Source organism: Acinonyx jubatus, chromosome B1, assembly GCF_027475565.1.
Source record: "Acinonyx jubatus isolate Ajub_Pintada_27869175 chromosome B1, VMU_Ajub_asm_v1.0, whole genome shotgun sequence".
NCBI lineage: Eukaryota > Metazoa > Chordata > Mammalia > Carnivora > Felidae > Acinonyx > Acinonyx jubatus.
This window is the reverse complement of record NC_069382.1, coordinates 149,103,857-149,129,864: the sequence shown is the minus strand read 5'-3', so window position 1 is coordinate 149,129,864 and position 26,008 is coordinate 149,103,857. Positions and strand designations below refer to the sequence as shown.

The 26,008-nt window shown below is 34.0% G+C and overlaps 1 protein-coding gene across 11 annotated transcripts in view; it reads right to left on the bottom strand.

Moving 5' to 3' along the window:
- Positions 1–26,008, bottom strand: part of EPHA5 (EPH receptor A5) — a 336,378-nt gene that overhangs the window by 141,182 nt on the left and 169,188 nt on the right. For 6 of the 11 annotated variants that reach the window (XM_053217288.1, XM_027057636.2, XM_027057647.2 and 3 more), the window contains one exon: positions 21,784–22,119. The exons of 3 other annotated variants lie outside the window; for them this stretch is intronic. In XM_053217288.1, coding sequence (XP_053073263.1) covers positions 21,784–22,119 — 336 coding nt within the window. Of the gene's footprint in view, positions 1–12,257; positions 12,314–21,783; positions 22,120–26,008 lie in introns of all 11 variants that reach the window. 2 more of the 11 variants (XR_008296293.1, XM_053217289.1) reach the window with 2 other exon arrangements.

Here is a 26,008-nt window from a genome sequence, read left to right as displayed (position 1 = left end):
AGAAAGAACAGAATCAGAATAAAAGCTAATGATACATTATCATGAAAGAAACTCAGGTCCGGTCTGCAGGGATACAGTGACATAATATAATTGATATTGAATAATTATGCAGTTAGCCAAGTAGAACATGGCTGTACTGGAGGAATTAAGCACATGCATACCAAAGAGGATGAAGAGAGTTTGACAGACTGACAGACAGAGTGATCTAGATGATGATGAAGTAATGTTCATTAAGTGCTTAAAGTAGTTGGAGTATTTTGTAAACACACCAGAGATACTGGCTATTCTGTTGATTGCCGATTGCTGCAAAGAAATTTGGTGACTTAGAACAGCAATGATTTACTATTTCTCATAATTCTAAGCATTAGCTGGGTGATTCATCTGCTGTTCTTTACTGGAATCACTGTCATGGGTACATTTATCTTGCAGAACTCTTGGGCAGTAGGCTTATTCCACATTGCCTCACCCCCCAAGTTAGGGCTTCCTGTGGGAAGGTTGGAGGAGCCCTCTTTCTTCAGGTGCTTTCACATCCTCAAGAAAGCTAGAGCAGACTTCTTCAGAACATGTTCCAAGAGGGTGGGAGAGAAAGCTGTAGGTCTTTAGAGGCCTTGGACACAGAATTTACATATCACTTCCACTGCATTCTATAGTCAACAAAAGTCACAAACAGGCCCAGGTATAAGGGTTGGAGAAATAGATTCTACCTCTGGATGGAAGGAGTTTTAAGAATTTATGGCCATGTTTTTATATCCTACCACAGCCATTATTTTTATTCTAGAAATTAGAAGCTTAAACAAATCTCTATGTACATATAGAAAAAAGAAAGCAAACACTTTATTGAGGGTTCTAAAAAAGTTATGATAATAAATGCAATCTTGAGAATATAAAATGATACTTAATAGCCATGACCCATAAGAAAATAATTTTAATATTTCCTCAAAAGATCAGTGTATAGTACACAGAAGTGAGTATCATTTTATATTTTTATTGTTGAGGTTGTAACTTATGTTTACTATTTGACAAAAAGAAATGTTGCGAAATGCAAATATGCATATATAATTTATATTTGCAAATAAACTGAAGAGTACTGGTAACACTTCTTTCAATGAAGATGTGATCACTTGTAATATATGTTTTCTTCTGTAATGCACATTTATTCATTCCATATCCCAGACAAAGCCATTGGGAAGCCATTCAACACAGAGGATTCTTTACTTGGGCATTTAATAGTGACATTAACAAGGATGGAATTCCTGGTTTCAGTGATATCTGTAAATCTTTTTGTCCAAATTGGATTTTATTTATTTGCTATGCCATAGCAATGAGTTTGAAACAAGTCTACGGAAGTCGTAAGAAACATCACTTCTGTTAATAAAAAATCTTCCAAGCAGTAGGAATCTTTTTAAGTCAGTATTGGCAGTATTAGAAATGAAAAGCATCAAAGAGATCAACGAGGTGAAATGTGAAGAGCACCCACCGACTGGGAATTCTGGGGACATGGGTGCCATAGCACTGGACCTTCCAATGACTGAGTAGCCTTTGACAATTACTTAATGCTCTACTGTCCTCATTTAAACATAAATCCATTTAGATGTTGTCAAAAGTCATTGTCTACAATGTGAATCATACAAAAAAAGCTTTATGGGATTTTTCTCTTGTCATTTAGTTATTTTACATGACTATTTTTCTCTTGGCCTAGGTAGGAATATATTTAAGATTTAATGCCAGACAATGCGTGCCTATGTGCACAGAGATTCTGAGAAGGAATAAAAAAGCTATGGCCACACCTCTTAAATGTAGACATCAAAGACGACTCTGCAAATTAGTGCAAAATCTTTCCTTACTCTTAAATTTAAAATTCATCTATAAATTTCTTCTTCACTAATTAAGGCTAAACAAATGATTTTGTTAATCTACTTGTTTTTGCACACACACAGAAAAGAAATCCCACACCCATTGAAGAGTGTAACAATCTGAAATGTACTTTTACTTCTAGACCTCCTAAAGCTGTGCCTTTCACCTATTTTAAGAAGAGCAAAGCCATAGTTTCAGAATATGATGAAGAATACAAAAGAAACTCCAGGCATATACTAAATAAAGTAATAAATACTTGAAAATGTACAGCACAGGAGTTCTGCAAATGTGCACTGATTGGCCTCAATTTTATTCATTATAAATAATTAAGTTTGAAAACTCGTCAGTCTTCTCTTATGTAGATTATTTTCTATAATTTTTTCTTCATATTCAGAACCAATTTTAAGTGACTGGCATGCCTACAAATTAAAAAGAAGATATGTGAATTCTGCCTCAAGGAACTGATAAAGCAACACAAAGGACAAGCAGGCACTTTTATTTTAAGGCACTTAATTAACCTAACCTAAATAGATAATAATTTACACAATCTTACAAAGAATTAAAAGAACCAAAAGCTGTGATAGTTTCACCTAACAATGATTTTGATGTAACACCTTATGAAATAATTTAATTGTGGAGTTGAATAATGCGTGCACCATGAGGTACAACAGTATTTTAACTGTTTTAAGAGGAACTCAGGCAAGATTATTTAAAATGAAGAAACTGTGACTGTAAGTTGGCAAAATTAGGATAATTCCATCTGAATACCAAAGTTGCTTTTGGGTGCCTGAAGAGTCAGGAAGAACTGATCTTAGTATTTATAGGAGATCAGGTCTCTACTGATAAAATGAGATTAAAAAATAATTCCTGATTTTGAAAATTAATAACATTTCAATGAATGGCATTCATTTACTTAATCATTTAAACTACCTGGGGCGCCTGGGTGGCGCAGTCGGTTAAGCGTCCGACTTCAGCCAGGTCACGATCTCGCGGTTCGTGATTTCGAGCCCCGCGTCGGGCTCTGGGCTGATGGCTCAGAGCCTGGAGCCTGTTTCCGATTCTGTGTCTCCCTCTCTCTCTGCCCCTCCCCTGTTCATGCTCTGTCTCTCTGTCCCAAAAATAAATAAACATTGAAAAAAAAATTTAAACTACTTATGAACATTTATTATATATTAGAACCATTCAGGACACTGAGGATTCAGTTATGAATAAAGCATGTATAATCTCTGCCCTTAAGCAGTTTAAAGCATAGGGGGAGTGACTTATGAGAAAGCAAATTGCAACACATTTGTATGTAAGGGAAGAAAGTGCCAGAACTCTGAAGTGAGGCCTCATCTCAGATTTGATGAATCAAAGACAGCTTCCCTAAAGAAGTCAGCGTAGATAAAAGATAAAGATTGAGTAGGAGCTAATCAATCAAAAAGTGGAGGTAATAAGAGGCTGGAGTATGTCTTTCACGTGGGGTCCTCTGATGTCCAATTATGTAATGACACCTTTTAATGCAAGGTAAGCAAATAATTTGAGCAAAAAGAAGAGGTCATTGTTTTGCTTGATAAAACAATATATCTTGGGGTTTTCAAAGACAAATATGTATTTGTAAAAATACACCTTTCAAGAATTTTAGTTATTCATGCATTAACTCATTCTTCTAACAATAATAAATAATTATCAAGTTCTTCTTATGTACAAGTACCTTTCTCGGCAAGAAATTATAGTAAACTTCCTGCATTAAGGGAACTTACATTCTCAAGGTGAGACAAAAAGATATACAAACTAAATAATTTATACAGTGTTAGAAAGTGATATGTGCTGTGAAAAAAAAAACTCAATATGTGGAATAAAAAAGGTCAGAGTGAGGGAGGTTGTGCATGTGTGTGTGTGTGTGCGTGTGTGCATGCACACCCATGCAAAAGCATATACATAAATTTCAAACAGGATGTCATGAAACACTTTGGAAAAAATATTTGAGAAAAATGTATTTATGATGTTAAAGTTGAAAGATGTATGGATATTTGAGGGAAGATGGTTTTAGGCGGAAGTAACAGCAACTATAAAAGTCCTGAGGCTGCTACATTTCTGGGAAGTTCAATGATAAGCAAGGAGGCAACTGTACCTGGAAAGTAAGTGGGTAAAAAAGTATTGGGAGATGAGGTCAGCCAGAGACGCAATAAAAGTCCAGACACTACAGATCCATGTCTTTTACTTTGAGCAAGATAGGGAGTCAGTAGAATGTTTTGAGCAAGGAAGTGATATCATTTGACACATTTTAAAGAGATACCTGTGGCTGCTATGTGGAAAATAAATTATAAAGATCTGAAAGAAAAAGGGATTAATTAGGAAACCACTGCAATAATTTAGTTACAAAATAACAGGTTAGTATCACAGTACTAACAATGGAATGGGTGGGAAATAACTGAATTATACATTCATTTAAGTATAGAATGGGTAGGATTTAGTGATGGTTGGGTGTGGAGAAGAGGGAGGAAAAACATCTAAAAGGACTCCAAGATTATGGCCACTCCCAAACATTTCCTGATGATAAATGATTGTAAGCAGAGACTTTTTGTACAGGTTACTTCTCTCTCTCTTAATTTTTATGGGCAACAATCCTGTTATTAAAGTCAGATACTTAGGCAGGATGGAGCCATTCTTTCTGTAGCACTTCCCTTTCCTTCTAGGTAAGCCACCCCAGTGTATTTGAGCTGATAGTTGTCCACATGAGTTCCCCACATCTTTTTCACATCTGGGAGCAGAAAGCATAAATGAGACATGCAAAAGTGACATCCCCTTAACCACCAATGAGATAAACAAGGTAGTTATTCAAAAAATATATAAAAGAGACGGCACTCAAGCAGAATGAGACTTTACTTTGCCATTTGTTTCCAAATGGACCATATCCATAACAAACCTAAGCAAATTGATGAACTTGTCTTCCATTCAGTGGGATAAGCAAGAGAGAAATGGTTTAATGCCAGCCAGTCAGAACAACACATATGAATGTCAGAAAGCACTAGAGAGCTTCCATGCCTAGAAAATAAACCAGAGGCATTAATGTGATTGCAGAATCTTTTGGAATGGACAAGCCTTGTGACTTTTTTCAGCCAGTAGAAAGCAACGTGTGACATCCTATTTTTCTTGGAAACCTGACTTCAACAAAGAGACAAACTACAGATTGAAAGACCATATGGAGAAAAGCCCAGATATCCCAACCGAGTCCTTCCTAAATAAGTCAGTTTGCTGATTCAATGTAATCACAAGGGTGCATAAGAATGAAGAAGGAAGCAGAAGAGGAAGTCAGGGAAAGGAAATGCAAAAAGGGCTTAAGCCAACATTGCTGGCTTAGCGGTTGGAGAGGGGCCCACAAGCTGAAGAATGCAGGCATCTTCTAGAAGCTGCAAAGACAGGGAAGTAAATTCTTTCTTATGACCCCCAAGAGAAAACATGGCTTTGTGGACATTCTTGATTTTATCTTAATGAGATCCCGTTGGACTCTGACTTAACAGAAATTTATGCTAAAAATTTATGTTGTTTAAGATACTAATTTTGTGCTAATTTGTTGTAACAGCCATACAAACCTAATATAGTCAACTATCCAACCAACAGCTGTGTAGGAAGGTGTAAGTAGTCTGAGGCAAGATGAAATACCTAGCAGATATGTAGACTGATGAACAAAAATAGTCATTTACTGGGGCATCTGGGTGACTCTGTTGGTTAAGCGTTAGAATTTGGCTCAGGTCATGATCCTGTGGTTCAAGAGTTCCAGCCCTGCATCAGGTTCTGTGCTGACAGCTCAGAGCCTGGAACCTGCTTCAGATTCTATGTCTCCTTCTCTCTCTCTGGCCCTCCCCTACTCATGTTCTATCTGTCTCTCTCAAAAATAAACATTAAAAAATAGTCATTTATTATAGGTGAAATAGATAAAGGGAGTTAAGTATGTATTTGTGATGAATCCTAAGAAATATATAGGACTGTTGGTTCATCATATTGTAAAAAAAATAAAAAATATTTATTTTAAGTCACTGAATTTGAGTGAGTTTGCTATATATACATAGTCATGCATGTTTGTGGAGTGAAATATCCTAATTTTTTTTTTGAGAAAATTAAAGTCTCCAGGGAGAACTTTGAGGACTAAAAATGTACAAATTGATGGGTATAATAAAATAAATTACAAAATGAAATGCAAAAAAAAATCCAAAAAAGAAATTTATTTTTCAAAAAAGAAGGGCTAGGTGTTCCAGGAGCTGAGTGTTTCATGAAGACACTTGAAATACTATTAGACAATCTTTCATAAAACATTTATGGATTAGAATAAAGAACACTGCATGTGGCCAAGAAAACAAGCTGAGTTCTAATCCCCAAGTGCATTCCATGTACCCTCTATTGTGCCACAGTTTCAGTTTTGATGGGATTGACTCTGGGGCATTCTTGGAAAGGCCAAGGGGTGGTCTATGGGGAATGCACCAGTTGGTTTATTCCCAACACCTCGTCACAATGACGGGTTCAGTTCAGTCTTTCAAGCTGGCCCCTGTTAATGAAATCTAGGAGTTTTGGTTGATAAATGGAGGACAAGGAATTTCCTTCTTTCTGGTATGATGTGTTATATGAGGTCTGGAATTTGCTACAGCTATTTTACTACCATGGGAGAATTCCATCCTAAGCCAAAACAGATCCAGAAGAAGGTTAAGCAGTATAAATCTTGGAAAAACAGAGCCTGATCCATGACCAAACTCTTCCTGAAACGTGTACCTTTCAATGATGAAATATATTTTCTGTATTGTTTAAATATATTCTAGTTGAATTTATGTTACTTGCAACTTCCTGGCTACTGTAGAGTCAGGCAACTATGACTTTAAAGCTCTAGTCTATTACTTGTGTGCAAAATAGAGAAACAGCTTAAATATTTCAATGAATTGGTGTGAGGAATAAATAAGATAATGAATGGGTGATCTCTTCTGTTTTTTGTATTTTAGAAAATATCATGTATGAAAAAAATGGCTCTTATATAGGAGAATTCAAAAACCAAAGTCATGGTTGTATTAGATGAATGTGAAATCCGTTTAGTTTCTCAGAACAAAAGGTAAGGGTTGAATGCAGGTGAGGAATGTGAGGGCTATTGCATTACTATTTGGGAGAGGACCAGTTTCAGGAATAAAGGATAAATTACGTTGCTATTTCCAATCTCACCAAAAATATTTTAGATATTTTGTTAAAGAGATGTAGTTAACATGTCTCTATAAAATTGGAACAACTTGGCATATAGAGTCACGTGTTTCTACTACAATCATTATTATTATTGCCAACATTTTTAAGTGTAAAAAACATTTAGTCAAGAATTTATGATAAATTTTGATTCAATATGAAAAAAAAACTATTCACATTGCTAAGACAAAACAAATAAAATCAAGGAAGGGTAAATTGTTGTTAAACCAGAGTCTAATTGTACTATCAAGGTCATTTTCTAACAAAACAAACAGTAGTTGTTTTTCAAAACAGTCATGATTAGTCCTTATAAAATTTCATACAATTTTGAGTCCAAAAACCTCATCTCATATGGAATGAACTGAAAAAGACTGTGAGATATCTTGTAAACACATAATAGTAGAACATTTATTTTCTCTGCTGCCTTATAATAATTAAGTTTGTGAATACTTTATCTACAATAACCAAGCTTGTGAATACCATCTCTAATCACCAACTTTGTGAATACTGTCTCTAATAACCAACTTTGTGAATACTATCTCTAATAACCAAGTTTGTGAATACTATCACTAATAACCACGTTTGTGAATACTATCTGTACAATAACCAAATTTGTGAATACTATCTTCCCAATTAAAGGCAGCAGAGTAACATACAGTGTTGGATTTCTTCTTTAAAAGAGATAAAGTAATGGTAGGGCCAGAAATAATAATAAGACTTTAAAAAGTAAAGTCATGCTACATGACATTAAAGTCTCCTACCAACTACATAAGGTGAGATGCACAGTTTTAAGGGGCAAGCCACTGATGTTTTCAGTCCTAATCTCCTGAGATATATACATAAATCCCATGGACAACTGAATGACTAATGTCTCTCTGAAAGTATCAATATCAGCATCATATTAAAAAATGTTAAAAATTACTCATTTAATCTTTGAATCCTTTTATTCTCACACATAATTTTGATTGTTTAAAAAATAAATCACTAAGCTACCACCACAATTCCCATTACCATGATAACTTTGAAATACTACCAATTTACTTTTTAGAGACAGTTTTTTTTTCTGTATAAAATAGAACTATTTCAGTGCATATGGGTGGCTCAGTCAGTTAAGCATCCAATTCTTGATTTTGGCTCAGGTCATGATCTCCTGGTTCGTGGGATCAAGCCCCGTGTCAGGCTCCATGCTTGGGATGCGGATGCTCTCTCTCCCTCTGTCTCTCTCTGCCCCTCCACCCATTAGAGAGAGTGCTTTCTGTCTCAAAATAAATGAACTTAAAAAAATTAAAAACAACTAAAATAAAATAGAAGTATTTCCCTTTATATCTATAGAGGGTTAGTTAAGTATAACTATTAACAAAGGAAGACTTATTAATAAGAGTAGACTATTGGGGCACCTGGGTGACTCAGTTGGTTGAGCATCTGACTTAGACTCAGGTCATGATCTCACAGTTTGTGAGTTTGAACCCCACGTCGGGCTCTGTGCTGGCAGCTCAGAGCCTGAAGCCTGCTTCGGATTCTGCCATCCTCTCTTTCTGCCCTTCCTCTGCTCACTCTGTCTCTCAAAAATAAATAAACATCAAAAAAATTAGAAAAAAAGTAAGAGACTATTGATGACAGAAATTATAACCTGAAAGATTAATAATTTATAGGATAATAAAAGTTTTCATCTTTGAATATCATTTACTATTTTATCAGGGAAATATAAAAACTACTTAAAAAATAGAGATCCTCTAAATTCACTTTATTATTTTTTTCAAACTTTTTGAGTACAGTTGGCACACAATGTTACATTAGTTTCAGTTGTACGGCAGTGATTCAATATCTCTGTATGTTATGTTCACCACAAGTATAGCCACCCTCTGTCACCATATGTTATTGCAATATTATTGATTCTATTTATTCCTATGACTTATTCGTTCCATAAATGGAAGCCAGTATCCCTCATTCCTCTTCACCAATTTTGCTCATTTTTCCAACCCCTGTTCCTCTGGCAACCATCAGTTTGTTCTGTGTATTTACAGGTTTGATTTTGCTTTTTGTTTGTCTGTGTACTCATTTGTCTTGTTTTTATTTTTCACATAGGAGTGAAATCATATATTTGCTTTTGCACTTAGCATAATATCCTCTAGGTCCATCTATGCTCTCAGAAATGTCAAAATCTCATTTTTAATGCTGCATAATATTCTAATGTATGTGTATGTGTATATTTATTCATTTATCTAGTGATGAACACATAGGTTGCTCCATATCTTATCTCTACACAGAAGGGTATATATATCTTTTTGAATTAGTGCTTTCATTTTCTTTGAGTAAATACCCAGCAGTGGAATTATTGGGTCATATGGTATTTCCATGTTTAATTTTTTGAGCCCCGCCCCCCATACAGTTTTCCACAGTGGCTGTACCAGTTTACATTCCCACCAAGAGTGCACAAGAGTTCCTTTTTCTCCACATCCTTGCCAATGCTTGTTATTTTTTGTCCTTTTTTAGTAATTCTGACATGTACTTTGAATAGGCAGATATAACTAAAGCAGAGAAACTGCACAGTTGCAATACTATTTATTTATATTTGATCTGTACCACAAGTCTAAAGGAAATCATTGCTTTCTTCATAATTTAAACATCAGTTTGCAAAGCCTCCTAAGCTTGAAGATTAAATAAACTAGCCTCGCTTTTTTTTACAAATGGAGGAAAATTTGTAAAAAGTAAAATCAAAAAGCTAGCACTCAAAGTATATTTTGTTTAATGGAAAATATTCCTATCTTCAAAAAAAGTCCTCAAGTTAGATGCTTGTTTTGATAAAGAAGATACTGGGACCATCGTGTCAAGCTACAAAATAGTTTGTTCAGCTGTATTCCAATAATGTATCAAATATACTTTCAATTATTAATAAAATTAGATATACTTTTAATTATTAATAAAATTAGATAGAACAGAGTAAATGAAAGTGCTCTCCACAGTCAAATAATCTTAGGATATTTTTTTCTCACTTCATTTTGTGTTAGTATATCACTCAACAATAGGCCATTATCAGTAAAGATTATTATGCTTTCTTGATGTTTACCAAACAAGGCATGACCATTTAAATAGACATAAAGGCAGTTAAAAAGTGGTTTGCCAACTAATTTAATAAATGAACCTGTATATAATGACTAAGTGGATTTGAATGAATGACTTTACAGATGTACATGTGATAAAGGAGACAAAATAGAAAAAAAAAAAGATAATGTGAAGTCAACAAGTCAATACATAATGTCATTCAGAGATGAATCTGATGCTATTATTTCTCAGTTTAATATCCAAATTGTCATTAATTCTTTTCTAATTGTTTTCCTTTTTAGACCTTATTTAATTCTTTAGTGGGCAGATAAAATAGTGTAAGGATGAAACATGTCTTCAAATACTTGTGTACCTTTTACAATGCTCAATAGAATATAATGAATGCATGAGGTACTGAATAAATATTGCATATTTGAATGCATGACAGTCCATTTTGGGAAAATAACATGAACAAGTCATTTCAATAAATTGTGCAAAAATTAATAAGTTTCGGTATTCTAAGTAAACTTTGTTTCGAACTTAATAGACAATTCAGGCATATGCTTAATTTAAACATGATTTTGCATCTATGGTTTCACTATTATAATACATCTAAAGAGCACACCAAGAAGATTTACATGATACCAGGCCATTGGGAATGCTTTTGAAACTTAGTTCTCAAGGACTAGTAATAAAGGGCAATGGCAATTCAGAGTAAAGGTTCTAAAGAAATTGATATTCTATGCATATCAATCTACAATATGCATCTTTATGCAAATAAGTTCATAGCATACATGCCAATGAGATAAATGATTGAATAGTTCAAATGCTGAGCTGCTCTGATTCTGAGCTGAGCCACAAGAATGTTTGATGGTTCACAGAGGAAATGGATCATTGACCATGTTTCTGTTGAATAGGAAATCAGCTTGCAACCAGAACTGACAGGAAAGAGCAGTTTAAAACCAGCTTGCAGGTGAGCAATGGGCAAAATAGAGTAACTAGATTAGAGGGAAAGAATAGTATTAACAAAATCCTTGCTGGTGTGAAAACAGACTGTCAGCAGATATTTTGTAGACAGCTTTAGGGAAAAAGCAACATCAAGCAAACCTGATTAAGGAGTTGTCACTATTTGCGTAGAGAGGAAGGATAGGAAAGAAATATCAGAACCTCTCACAAGTATCATTGTTTTTAAATGGGGCCAAACGTACCCTGCAGCAGAATCATTAGCTCTGTGTGTGTGTGTGTGTGTGTGTGTGTGTGTGTGTGTGTATCAGAGAGAGAGAGAGAGAGAGAGAGAGAGAGAGACAGAGAGACAGAGACAGAGAGAGACAGAGAGACAGAGAGAGAGAATATGCAGATTCTCAGGCCCTTCTGTGGATATATTGAATCACAAATTGAGGTGTGGAGTCCTTAAACACATTAAGAATGAAAATATCATGTATTGCCATTAAATGGCACAGCAATCATTACATAAAATTCTTCTCTAGAATGGGTTCAATCATCCTCAGTGAATGCTTTTGTCAAGATGGGAGTGTCTAAAGAAGAGAGGTTAAGAAAGCAGGCACACCAGCAAATTGGTGGACCTTAAATAACAATATCTTATTTTAAAGTCCTGGAGAACATAAACCTATGAATTACAATTAGGGCTCTGCCTCTGGATCCTTAATTTATAAATAAATAAATAAATAAATAAATAAATAAATAACACCCAACACAAACAAAAATTTGGTTCAGAATTTTTTGAAGATTTCCAAAAATCTTTAAAACACATTATACATCAACATTACTACCAGTAACTGGAATTATAACACTAATTTGAATAACATGGGAACTCATTCATTTATAAACTGAACAAACACAAGTGTTAGGCACTGTTGTGACCCTAAGGAAAGTCCAGAAACACAGACGAGAGAGAAAATAGTTACAGTGCTTCGTGCTCCAAGTTATTTTTAGAGAGGTATGTCTAAGCTGGAAAGCAGAGAAAGCTTTTCTCCTGGAAGCAGCAATTTAAGCAGATCGGAAAACTGAGCTATCTAGGACAATGATGTAAAGAAACAGGTTTCAGGTAAAGGAAATAGCATGTACAATATTCACTAGTGATTCAGAGTATCATAGCTCCAGGGTAAGAATTTCTTAGTTTAGATTCCTATTCCCTCACTTACTAGATTTGTGACCTTGGGCAAAGCACTTCACATCTTTAAACGTCAGTTTCTTCATCCTAAAAATGGGAATAATAATAATATTATGTCATGAAGATATTGCTAGGATCAAATAAGAAAACGCAAATCAAGTTCTTCACATGGCAATGTGCGCTCAGTAAGTGCTGAAACATGTTAGCCATCACTGTCTCTGTCGTTGTCACCACAGTCTGTAGGAGGGAGAAAGAGAGGAAACGGAAGGCTCTCAAGTGCCTTTTAGAAACCAAATCTTTCACAAGTTTCTAAAGCCACTGAACCAAACGAGAATTTTGATAGTTTCTGCAAATATTTACCCCATCCACTAATCCTTGGGATGAATTATGTGCAAACTAATCAGATTAGAGCCTCATCTTTGAGCTATGTTTTCAGAACAGCAAATAGGCATTGGAACAAGCACAGAACTTGCACCTCACATAAGTCAAATTTCCATGTAGATGGGTGGCTTCAGTTGGCAAAATTAGAAGCTTCTTTTGGTAGCCAAAATAATAATCTGGTCACAGAAGCATCTGTGTGTGGACAATGTAGAGATGTCCATGATATGTAATTAAACAACATTTGTCTCTTAGATATTTTTCCTTCAAAACTTTAATAATGGACCAAAATTAGTATTGATCCACACACAATAATGATGTAATTAACAAAATTCATATTTTTTTCCTAATGTATTTGGATTCAGATAAGTATTGTCTGTTTTCTTTTTTGTTTGTGTGGCTTTTTGTTTGTTAGTTTTTATGAGCTTTCAGTCTGATTTTTATTTTTATTTATTATTTTTTTAAAATTTTCAAGGTGTTTTCCCCATTCTTGCTCTTACTCTGATGATTTCATTTTCTTGTTTCTTTACATTATGGCTCTGGATGTTTTATCAAAGTTAGAAAAAATTCAATGCTAATATAAAACCCAATGTTTTAGGAAATCATTGAAGATAGAGTCACTATTGGAAAATAATGTTCTTGCTTTACTCCTCCAACCTTGAAGCAGCTGCTTTTTTTACCTGTTGAGTTAGAGATTGTATGTGTTTATTTTTGCCTTTGAATGTTTTTTCCTTGTATCTTATTTACTTCCTCCCTGAGTTTGTCGATATAATACGTGTAAATTCTAAAACCTATTTATCTCATAGTTCTCCCATGGACTGACAGTATCTAGAAAATTATTGAAAGGCTTCTTAAATGCTGCTATTTAACATTTATTAATACTTTATTATATGCTAGGCATTGCACTAATTGTTTTGTAGATAGTAACTCATTTAATCCTTGCAACCATCTTATGTCATAGACACTATCATTTAGTGTCTGGTAGGTCTAAGTAACTTACCCAAGTCACACAGCTAGTAAGTGGCAAAGACAGTATGGGAACCAGAAAGTTTGGCTCCACAATCTAGAAATGTAACCAACATACTAATCCACTGCTCTGTGCAACAGATTAACACACATGTGCACACACACAGTTTCTACTCTGTGTTTCATTTTCAAGGCAATAAAACTTTATTAAGTACATGGTGCAGTGAAATGGGAAAAGAACTGAAAATGTAGTCTACTAGTTTTATTGTTATCTTTTTTCTTTTATTTTTTCTAAAAGAAAATTTGTATATACAGAATGAAATTCACTGTATTAGGACTTTAAAATGAAAACAGAATGTTCACAGATTGGGTACTCAGAGAATCCAGAGCTCTGTTAACTGGGTGAGCTGATAATGTAGAGTATAGTGAATGTGTGACGGTTACAAGCAGCACATCAGATGGCCAAAAGCCACATGGGTAGATCCACAAAATATTTAGATTATGGTGAAAAATGAGTAGATAGAATGAAAAATTTAATATACCATTAAATTAAAATAAAAATATGTTTACAATATTAAATAAACATTTGATACGAATACTTATAAACAACAATGACAGAAAACACCACAACATATTAAGAATCTGCTCTTTCATGTATGAAAATGACAGATTTGAGACAATAGCAGTACATAAGAAAATCAATAAACCAGGTGAGAGCCTTGTGTAGTTCAAAGATAGTAATGTGCCATGAGTTGAGACATCTTATTAACTCAACCCTCAACACCTGAAATGCAAATATTTATATATATTAAAGACATAAAATATATCACATAAAATTCATATATATGAATATATAAATATGCATATATATGACTATATGAATATATACATATACATATGTATACATATACATATACATATACACATATATACATATACACATATATACCCATATATATGTAAGAACAAAGGAAGGGAGGAAGAAAAGAGAAACAGAAAAAAGGAAGGAAGGAAGGGGAAAAGAAAGAGTTTGGATAAACGAATCTTAATTACTCGAGCAAACAGATTTTCCCAAAATATTAGAGATAACTTGTCTAGCAATTGACATGTAGTAATTTTCATTCAAATTTGAATAAATTCATTGTATATCATAGTTTGAATGGCACTTTATGTATTTATAAAACTGACATAGGTATCTTATATCTCCAACATAGAAATAAGAACTCAAAAAAATCCAGGTTCCTTTTCTGCTACGAAAAGGCATATATTTTGAGATCCATCAAACAGACTTGCCCAGGGATGATACAGATTCAGATAGGCAACTTAAGAAACCAGGTTCTTCGTGAAGTTCTCATTTTTTTTTTTGGCTTTCTACTGATGAAGATGGTAGCAAAATATGAATATTTTCTGGTAACAATACTGAAGTCTTTTCAGTACAAGTTTGAGACTAAAATATCAATGCTACAGGGGCAACAATAATGACAATAAAGTCAAGTCCCCCACCACAATAAAGTCAAGTCAAGTGGTCTGCTTGACCACTGCAGTCGCAATGTTTCCTTTCATCAGGTCAACTTGGCGGTAGAGTATTGAGCATTTATTCTGGAAACATAGCCTCTAATCTTTGAATTTCTTCTTCTCTATGATTGTATGAGCCGCTTAATATCCTGTATTAAAGACCTCTTCTGTTTAAACCAGCCAAAAGTAGACTTTGTTCATAAGAAAATGGACATTATAAACAAAAATTATTCCCAAAAGAGAAATGTTTTGGGTAACAGTCTTAAAGGGAATGGAAATAAAGAAGCTATGATGTCACTTAGCTGTATCTCAATGGAGCAAAGGCCTATTTAGTATTAAGGACTGATAACATAACAATACCTGGCATACATTTCATCAGCCATGGTCACCTCAAATAAAGTGCTTCTTGAAGGTAATGTTTTGGGTGACAAAATACCACCTGTTTTAGTACTATAAAAGCATGAGAAATAGAAATATGGGAAAAATTGGTTGTATCCAACTGTACTACCGAATTTAAAGAAATAAAATAAACTTAAAATTTAAATTTTCAGCTCCAGCTGTCTTGAGCTGCCAAAAGTCCTCTTACAGTGAAAAGGATAACAGAGCTTCAAATAAAAATCCAAGTCATATTCCACAGAATTTCTGAATTGTAAAAATGATTGAACTTACTGCATCACTTTATGAGGAAATGAGGCCACTGAGTGGAAAAAAAGTGAAATCCTGAGCACTGGAATGCAGATATGTGGAAGAATTCAGATGATTCAAAATACTATCAACTTCTAAAACTTACGGAGTCTGTCTTTCTACCTGATTCAGCTGTTCCACATGTGGCTGAGGAAGTGGTTCCTCCATGTCTTCATTACCAAGCCCACACCTTATCTAAGATTGTTAATTGATAGATGGAAGCAATTGTCTTCCTTACCAAACCTATTACTCCATCTGAACTCAGGATACTGACATAAATTTGAAAGCCAGTTATCTAGTCATATGGAGGCAAGAAGCTTCTTGGATATGAAACTCACAAGATTCTATAACTTAAGTTTGCCCAAGCTTAGAAAATATGTGTAAAAACGGATTTTATGAGTTTCTCAGATGCACAGGGGCTAGAAGCAATCTAATTCCAGCTAGTATAAATAATGCATGATTAACGATTCTGGATTCAATGTGCTTCTCCAGGTCACCGGCACGAGTGCTAAATGTTTCTTCAATTTGTTGACCAAAATCTGGATTGAAAGGTGGCTAATGTTAAATAATGTTCAAAAACTTGGAATTCCTTGGTTTAATGTAGAAGAAGGTATTAAATGACCTGCTGAAATAGAAGTGTTAAAGTGGATTTATTTTTCAAGGCTTATGAAACTGCCCACTAATTATAACTTTAGGAAGGGCCCAGAAGACATTTTCCTTATCATAATGATAAGAAATAAATTCGCAGTGCCACATGTATAAACAAAATCTCCATCATTTCTATTCTCTATACTTGAGAACACAGAAGTTGAAGCTGCAGTGAAATAATAAGGGTGACTGCCCTTCACGAAGGATTGTGCAATAGCAACATATGTTAATATTGTCCATCTGCCTTTCAGCTTTTCTGAAAAGTATTTCTGACCATTTCTAAATAAATAAAGAGGGGGAGGGGTAAATGACCAAACCTTTTACCAGTTATTGAATACTGTGCCTGAGCTAGCATTAATCCCTATGTATTCAGAAACACTGATCTGAGTGGATGTTATGGAGGTAATGTGATTAAATAAGATTCAGCCCTGAGCCCATATTACAATTGGCATAGTAATGCCTTCTCCATCCTATCCTTTGACCCTTTCACCAGTTCACTGGTGTATATTGGAAAATTTACCTTGCACATGGAAGAAATCTTTCTTTGTCTTTGAGGCCCACGAAACAAAAGCTGTAAAACTATAGTAATGGCCAAACTAAAGTATCTCCATCCTACCAAAAGAGTAAGCACAAATCTTTATTGTATCTCTGTAGAAATCAGTGCCACCATAAAAAAATATGGAAGAATAAAGAATGAGAGTCATGAACTTTAAATGACTTGTTTGGTCTGAGTAGAAGACCAACAATCTTGGCAAACAACATATTTAATCAGGTAGTGATTACAAATACAGCCAATATGATGTCTCCACTGGCAAAAAAAAAATCAACAAATACCTTCATCTTTGTTTAGTAATGGTCTAACAAGTGACAATGGGTTTTTTCTTTAACATCTCAATAAACAGAAACCACCAGAAAACATTTTTTTGCTACCTTGGCAAGAGCAACAATTTACTTTCACCGTCTTGTTTCAGCATTCTCTTAAATTTCATGGTCTACAGAATAATCTGGTCTTCAGGAAAACCTGATCATCTCAACATCCTATGTTACATAATGCTGGTCAACTGCACGAAAGGCATCAAACTGAAAGTACTTGATTAAATGGGATTATCGTGTACCCCAGATACTTTTACAAGAACCAAGAAATAAAAACCATCAAAATATAGGGACATCTTTCTTAGTGATATTTCTGATAGTCTGGACAGGTTGGGCCATCTCCTCCAAAATGTTTGCTGCATTTTACAAATCATATCATGTCAACTAAGCCCTCTGAGGACAGAATCTAGAAGCCTAAGATTAATTCAAAACAATTAAAGTTTGGTCTATTTTACCGCAGAATTAAAATTCTATCCCTTTGCATACTCAAATATTAGTGATTTGCTTGTCTTTTTTTTTTGTTGTTGTTGTTGTTGTTAGAATGAGCTTATTCTTTCTTGGGATAAAATATACATTTGTATATATTTAAGTATATACATATTTCATATACACATATAAATACATATAAAAATTTTAGCGTTTGCTACAGTGTGCCTAGTGCAAAATTATTTTAAAATAAAAACATTAAAAATATGTTTATAGAAGACTATGATAATGCACACGATTTTGTGAGCAGATAATGAAACTTAAAAATATTTGCTTTCAATGGAATTTTAATTTTCACACTATGTATTGATGTATCACTCACTCTCTATCCATATATCTATACATTCAATCATCTATCCATGTAACTAGAAGATTGAGAAACTCAGTCAATATTATCCCTTTTCTAAGTTTAAGAATTTTAAATAATTCATGGTTTCATATTCATCATTTTATCCACTTTGCAACCTATTTGTTAAGAGATCCTTATATAATTAACATATTCCCAATGAATTTTCCTATCATTTCCTCCTTCTCCACAGATAGCATTCCTTTACCACATGTAAATTACTTTTTTTTTCTTATTCTTTCACTTTCAGATGTGTTTATTTTTCTTGGCCATGAAAATCATCACAATCTTACAACGCTTTCCTATCAACCTTAGTACTATTTGCTTCATTTTATAAGGAACATAAAGTCCAACTAATTCTAGTATTCAGCTTTTCTTAAAACTTTGTATTTTGTTTTTGTTTTGCTTTATTCTTTAAGTAATCTCTACACCCAACATGGGGCTCAAAGTCATGACCCAGAAATCAACTGACCATTGACTGAGCCAGCCAGGTGTCCCAAACTTTATATTTTGACCTTACTAGTAAATTGCATGTAAAAAGTACCATTTGAATTTAGACAACTTATCGCAAGAGTAAGATACTAGACTTCATAATAATATAATGACTGGGAAAATGTTTTAAATACTGTATAAAACTAGAGTTGCCTAGTTAGCTAGGGTTACCTAATCAATTTCAGTTCCTAGTTTAATGCAAGGTTCTCATCTCACAAAAAAAATTGCTATTTTTCTTCTTGTACTTTATAAATATAATTTTGAATCTAGACAATTCATACTATGCACTAAAACTGTAGTAGATGACTGGTGCCAGCCTTCTGTGATCATCTCAAGCGACCTCGAGGAGAAACCAAAAACAAGACAAACCAGAAAATAAGTTAAGTGGAGGCATGCAGGCAATGTTTTTGAATAATCTGATAAGAGACAAACATAATGTATTAAGATGACGTAAGGGTCTTTCACATGTCTATGTGGAACTCAGTAAACCTTAATTTTTACAACCAGACCAATTATAGCTAGTGACACGCAACTATATGACGGAGAACTGCTTGCAAGGATAAATACCCATTCCCTTTTTGCATAGAATTCTCTGTAAACTAACATGCTTTGGAGCAATTCTTAAGACCAATTTGAAATACTGTCTCCTGGGCGACAGTCCACAGCAAGACAATGAATAAAACATTTATTAACCTATTTTAACGATGGCTTTTTATTGTAGTCAACAACATATTGTGGTCATGTCACCAAAAATAAATCAATCAGCAAATGCCAAAACAAATTACAAATCTGAAACAAATTAAGAAATGCATTTCTCAAAAAAATCCTGAAAAGATTAAAATAAAGTTAAAATTCGCTGAAAGAAATTTTATATAAAAAACACATATGGCAGAAATAATTTTCTTTAATTTAATGCTTAAAAATATTCAAATATTAAAAACTACTACAGCCCACTTTCTATTATGCTGGTAATTGATAAATATGCAGCAATAATTAGTCAATATAAGACTTTTTAGGAGGTATTTGAAGTTTACAATTTTGGTGAAAATTGAGACTTTGGTTCACCTAAAATGTCAGATACTGAGAAAAATGTCTTCTTGTTTTGATTTTTTTTTTTTTTTGGATAGATTTGCAAGCCTTTGGCAGTATGTGTATCCTGAGAACTCAGAAAAAATCAGCAACCAAGAGTCAACAAAACATTTGTTCTGAATACAAATGTTTGTTTTACATGATAGCAGTGCCTTGAACAGTTGGGTGAAAATTATTCTTTCATGGTATTTAAGGTATTTAGACATCAAAACCACACTTTACAGTCTGAACAGACTACCAAGTCAAAGACAACTAGAGCAAATATTTATTAGTACGTTATCTTAAATATATACAGTCATTTCCTATATATAGTTCAGCAGAGAAATATCTTTCAAGTAAGTTGAGGTTATGCAAACTAGAAATTATTCTCCCTGAGGAACATAACTCTCAGTGATTGTATTCAGTCATTGAATACATATTCAAACATGTTTTCAATATGTTAATGGAAGATTCATACACAGAACCATGTAAAGTTGAAAGATATTACATGAGAAACCCGAAATCACATGCTGTAAAGTCAGTGTTCTTCTGATGTGGGAAGACAGTTTGCATTTACTGAACACTTGTGCCATCTAGATACTGTGATGGAATATCGACATATACCAGTATTGCCAGCAGCTGACTCTATTGTGAAAGAAAACTTTCACACATCATTCTTTAACACTTTTGTTAGTTCCACCTAAGGTTAGGGAGTAAATGGAGAAAAATATAAATGACTCATTTAAGGAAGTGGTATTTATGTGTGCCATGTTTTCTCTAAGAATAAAAAAATATGCTGTGGACATCTATGCAACATGGACAAGAATATCTAGACTATTTAGAATGATTCGTAATAAATTACTCAATTACTTTCATGTTAGCCAGGCTGCTCTTGAACACTTCCCTTGATTTGATCAGTCAGAAACAACTATGAACTCAACTGCATGCACCTTTTCATCTTAAGTAATGGCTTGATTTACCTGACACATTCAACAATTCAAATTATTTTGGCCAAGATGTGATTACCGACAGCATTCTCCAGTCAACCAAGTCATTCTACAACCTACAAACTTACACTAATGTTTATATGAACTAAGTCCAAAACGATTCAGTCAAACATATCCTATTTCATTGTGAGTACTGCTAGCAACGATGTCTTCACTGATGAAAGTCCACCTGGTGTGCTAATGAGATGGCGATTTTATGCCCATGGACTGAGAGCTGTGGCCAAGGAATAGAGGGAAGTGACATTTAATGCCTCATCCCACCCAGATACCCCATTGTTGACAAAAACAAGTCATAAATTATCCATAGGCTTTGAATAATTCTTCTTACAAAACAGGTTGAATTTTAATTTAATCATAGTTTATCTTTGGTTTTATTTTACCAGGAAAGACGCCCTCTATATTGATTTACTTAAAATGGAATATCTGAGTGGAAACTATGGGGGAATTTTAGCACAAGCAGACCTGAATTCTTTACCGTCTAATAATTACTCTCGAGAAATTTCAAGAGCTTTATATGGAACATAAATGTGTTTTCATGTATAGTTCACAGTTATTCTAATTTTGATAAGTGGATTTAGCAAAGAAAAATTCATTTTGTACGTTTTTATTATTATAATAATAGAAATGACAAGAAAAGCCTATTTCAGTATGCAAAGAAAATTCAGCTGTGGTGCCAAACAAACAAGCAAACAGAACCCGATTGATTATCTGTTAAATTAATAAAATAAACAAAAAACATGAAGTAAACAAAACAACAAAATATGTAGATTTGAGCTACGATGATTGCATGTGTGAAATTTGAGATAAAATTTTGCTACGAATGAATTTGAGCCAGAAATGTCTTTTTAGTAATGAAAAAAATTCAATGGAAAATTATCTTATTCTTAACCCCCTGTCCATGGATGAGAGTGCTAAGAAAGCCCTAGCTTTTATTTTTATATGAAGCATTTTGAGATGTATTCTACTTTAAGTCCTGGCCCTCTGGTTTATGAGAAGTTCTCTTATAGATCTCACAGTTTAGCCCTCACTTAGCTACGGAGAAAGTTGACAGAGCTCGGCCCAAGGTACATGATTTGGTTGGACATCACACTTACCTGCTTGATTTGTGGTTACATTTACAGACACATATTGCCGGGCTCCCGGGCTCAAGTCGGACACTCCATTCACTGCCTCAATCTCAAAGGTATAGTTTGTGTGAGCGAGCAGATCCACCATCATGACAGAGGTGTTTTTCAGGCCGATTTGCCGGGGGAGGTACCTGACATGACCTCCACACTCGTCACACACACCTGCATGGGAGTTGCACTTCTTGCATGCAATATAATATGAGACATCTTTCCTTCCACCAGTGTCAGCAGGGGGAATCCATTCCAGAAAGACACTAGTTTCATTAACATTTGAGATGGCATTCCGAGGAGCAGAGGGGGGTCCTGGTTTGCAAAGTAAAGTGAGAAAAACATATTTTAAGATGACAACATTAAGCATTGTTTACTACACAAGTCCCTGGTCTGAAGAAAAAAAAATAGATTGCAATCAATCTTTTAAGTAGGGAGAATGCAACAGTCATCAATTTGTAATAAGTGAAAGATCTTGTTCAGGTTTTGTAGGGACAATAGTGGGATTTATACCCTATAGGAATAACTTATCTCGGCATTGTTATAACTACTCATTTCATTAAAACAGATGTTTTGCTTACTGTAAATATAAGGTAGTATGAAGTAAAACTATGTATGCAAAAATAATGTTATATAAAAAATTATACATTCAAAAAGTGGTAAGTCCTTTGGCAAATCCAAGGAAAAATTCTCCTTGGGGATTGAACTGATTACTTCCTCATTGAGATCTGTCCCAGTAACCTAGGAAGTACACATGAAGGATTTACTAAGCAATGAGCACAAGTGAAAATAGGATTTGCTAGTGTGGCTCTTGACTACAAATTTTGCAGCAAGTAAAACAGCCTTAGCTTACCTCAAAATGAATTACATATCCACAGATAAATCACCAACAGCATTCGAAATCTTTCTCATGTGTCAAGAAAAATCTAGAATTTAAGTAGTCGGACACTACAATGTGTAATAAAACTTCACTTACTTTGATATTGTTGTAGTACTGTGGCTCTGTAAACTGTGAATTTTACTTAATGGGAAATCAGAAATATATTTTATAAATAACTCTCAAAAACACCATGAGGGTAAGAATGAAAGTGTTCAGATCTTGAAGGAGCAGCAGAATGAGGTATATAAGTAATAACAATATCTTTTTGTATGTTAGTTTATTTCTGAAACTAATAATTAGCTTACTGAAGAGAACTAAAATCAATTCTATATCAGCTGTGACAACTGTATACCATGCTGGTGGGGAGTGTTGATTAGGGGGGAGGCTTTGCATGTGTGTGGGCCAGGAGTATATGGAAAGTCTCTGCCTTTCTCTGAATGTTGTTGTCAACCTAAAACTGCTGTAAAAAATTAAGTCTTTTAAAAAAGGAATTGCATAATGTCTATTTTACAGTTGATTACCAAATACTTAGCGTTATAACTTCAGTTAGGTGTTAACGTTATATGGTCAGATGTTCCCAAAGTAAAAATACATTTTTATTTGTTTCAGACTTGACAAGTAAAGATTTCCCAACAGAGAACAGAATGGACTATAGTGGTAGCTGAATGGTTCATAAGCATAAATTAAGCTGTTTGGGATGGCATAGCCTATTTATCTTAATATTTGTTGTTTTAAACATAGAGATTATTATTAATTTCTACCTAACATTCATTAAGCCATGACTGTTGAAGACTAAATTTAAATAAGGTGATTAAAAAAAAGCTACCTGGTATTTACAAAATGTCTTTTAAATTAAAGGACCCCATAACCCAAGAGTTGTCATTTTGGGAAAAATAATCCCCACCTTGACTACATTTATGGATGAACTCTGTGAATTTTGCCATACATACAACCTCACACATTTCAACACAAAACAGTTACTTTTAAGTTGAAACAATTACTTAAGATGGAAATACAAGTCTTAATTTTTTACTGATTTAATAGTGGAAAGTTACGGAGAAAATGTTGTTTGAGGTCAAAATGTTACAGGTTTACTTCTGAAGTGAAGGTAAACAGACTTGAAATATGTCTCATTCAGAAAGATATCAAACTTTTTTTCCTCCCTGCCAACTGAAATGAAACCAAATTTAACACCTTTCCTCTAAATCTGTACAAATACATCAGAGTCTGACTCTCCCTTTTCTTCTGGTTGTGCCAGTAACAGCCCCTCAAAATTTTGTGGGGACACATCTGCCTCTTAATGTCAAAGGGAAACTCAAATTCAAGTGAAGCCCTAAAGTAGAGGTAGAAAGTTGCAGCTCAGATGGTCATGCACCTAAGAATAATGTAATGAAATTCCACAGCCTGCTAATACATGTGATATGTGAACCAAAACAGGGCTATGTACCCTTGATTTAAGCAGATTCATCAGAAACTTTTTTGTTTTTCTTTTCCTATAAGTTTATAACATTCTATTTTCCAGATTTAGATAGAAAGATAGATAGATAGATAGATGATAGAAGGAATTGGAACCATAAACTTAATTCGAAAGATCCAAAGTAAAAGAAAAATTCAAGATACTCATGTGAACATGTGAACATCAATCAAGCCACCCATTCAAGGGAAACATTTGCAGTATTTGTGGTGTTATGAATGCAACTAAAAACGGAACGCATGCGCTCACAGAATATATGTTAGCAAGATCTTCTATACAAGTCCCAACAGTCTTTTGAGAAATGTGTACAAATTAGTGCTCTTTTGAAACACAGTATTAGAAATTCACACACCTGGAAACAGAAAATTTGAAGCCTCAAGTCCTTTAAGAGGACGAAGCAGTCCCTGCCACTAGAGCACAGTCTCATCCCAAACCTAAGAAACTTACAGAAAGGGAGACTCAATTCTGTGCTGAGAAAGAGAAAGATCATGGCTGGATCACTTAAAGAAAATAATTATTAGAAAACTAAGGAAATTTAAAAGATAATTCAAGACATGGTTTTCTCTTCCTAATTTACCAACCTATTGTCTATCCACATTTCCCTCTACTTGGACATCCTTTTGCTCTGAATAATTGAAATCATTTCTACTGTAACCAAAGTGTATCACTTTCAATCATAGTTTTATCCCCTCTATTCAAATGCAACCTCCCCAAAGTGTATACAATAATGTCATTTACTTATTTGAATAGGAATTGTTTATAATTAGTAACCATCTAACCCGTAAAACTATCAGTCTGGTGATAAAAGAATTGTTTTTAGCAATACAAAGCTAATTAATATCAATGATTTGAAAAATTATGAAAATATGTCTCACTGACACTATGGAATTCAGACCTTGAAATTCAGATAAAATTTCAGTTTGTGACAATTTATTAAAGGAATTGTATTCCTATTTATATTTAATAGTAGAATGAATGTCCTAGAATAAATACTAAATTTCAAAAAGTTTTATCATCATCTTTGAGATCAATGACATCTTCCTGGGATCAAAAATAATAAAACAAGGCAAGGTCATGGATATTGAATGTAATGAGGAGAGGGGATTTGCTTTCTTCCCTTTCATTTTGAGTTTTTGTTTCATTTGCCATAGGCTCTGAATGTGGAAAATTTATGAAAGGATTTCTGTCAAATATATAAATGTGCTTCTTTCTCAGAAATCTGTGGAACGCTAGAAAAACAAAACACCAAAGACATTGAAGAATGTGGATGCTTCCACTGCGAATGTTGGAATTAAATATTTACTATTCATTTTTCTGATGATATGATTATGTGCTATAATTAATTAGAGTTAGGGACACTCACTAATAAGAAACATGACAACTGCTTGAAAGTCCTAGCTAAAAATTTGGTTTTATATTTGACTCCTAAATCCTATTTGCCAACCCTCACCACTCCACGTGGTGTTTCCTACCTTTTTTTATAGATGGCCTTCTCACTGGCCCTTGTAGTTTAGTGTGGCAGGTAAGAAAAAAAAAAAGGCACAAGTGCCATTTATTGTATGCTTATGTGATCAGAAGCCTGGGTTGGGAGAAGAATGAAAAAAAAAATTACTGTGAATAGCGAAGTGGGTTCATCAAAGTCATGTGTAGCCATCCTGAACACTAAAAGAAATCAGAAAATAAAATAAAATATACTTTATCTGTCTTAGATGTTGAATTTGAAATTAGGGAAAATGAATGCTTCTAACAGCGAGTGATAAAAGAGACTCAAACTTTCCAAAGCTTACTCAAGAAAATCGAAATTTGGTAAAAAAAAAATAGCTATTTTGGAAGATTAAACATTATGCCTG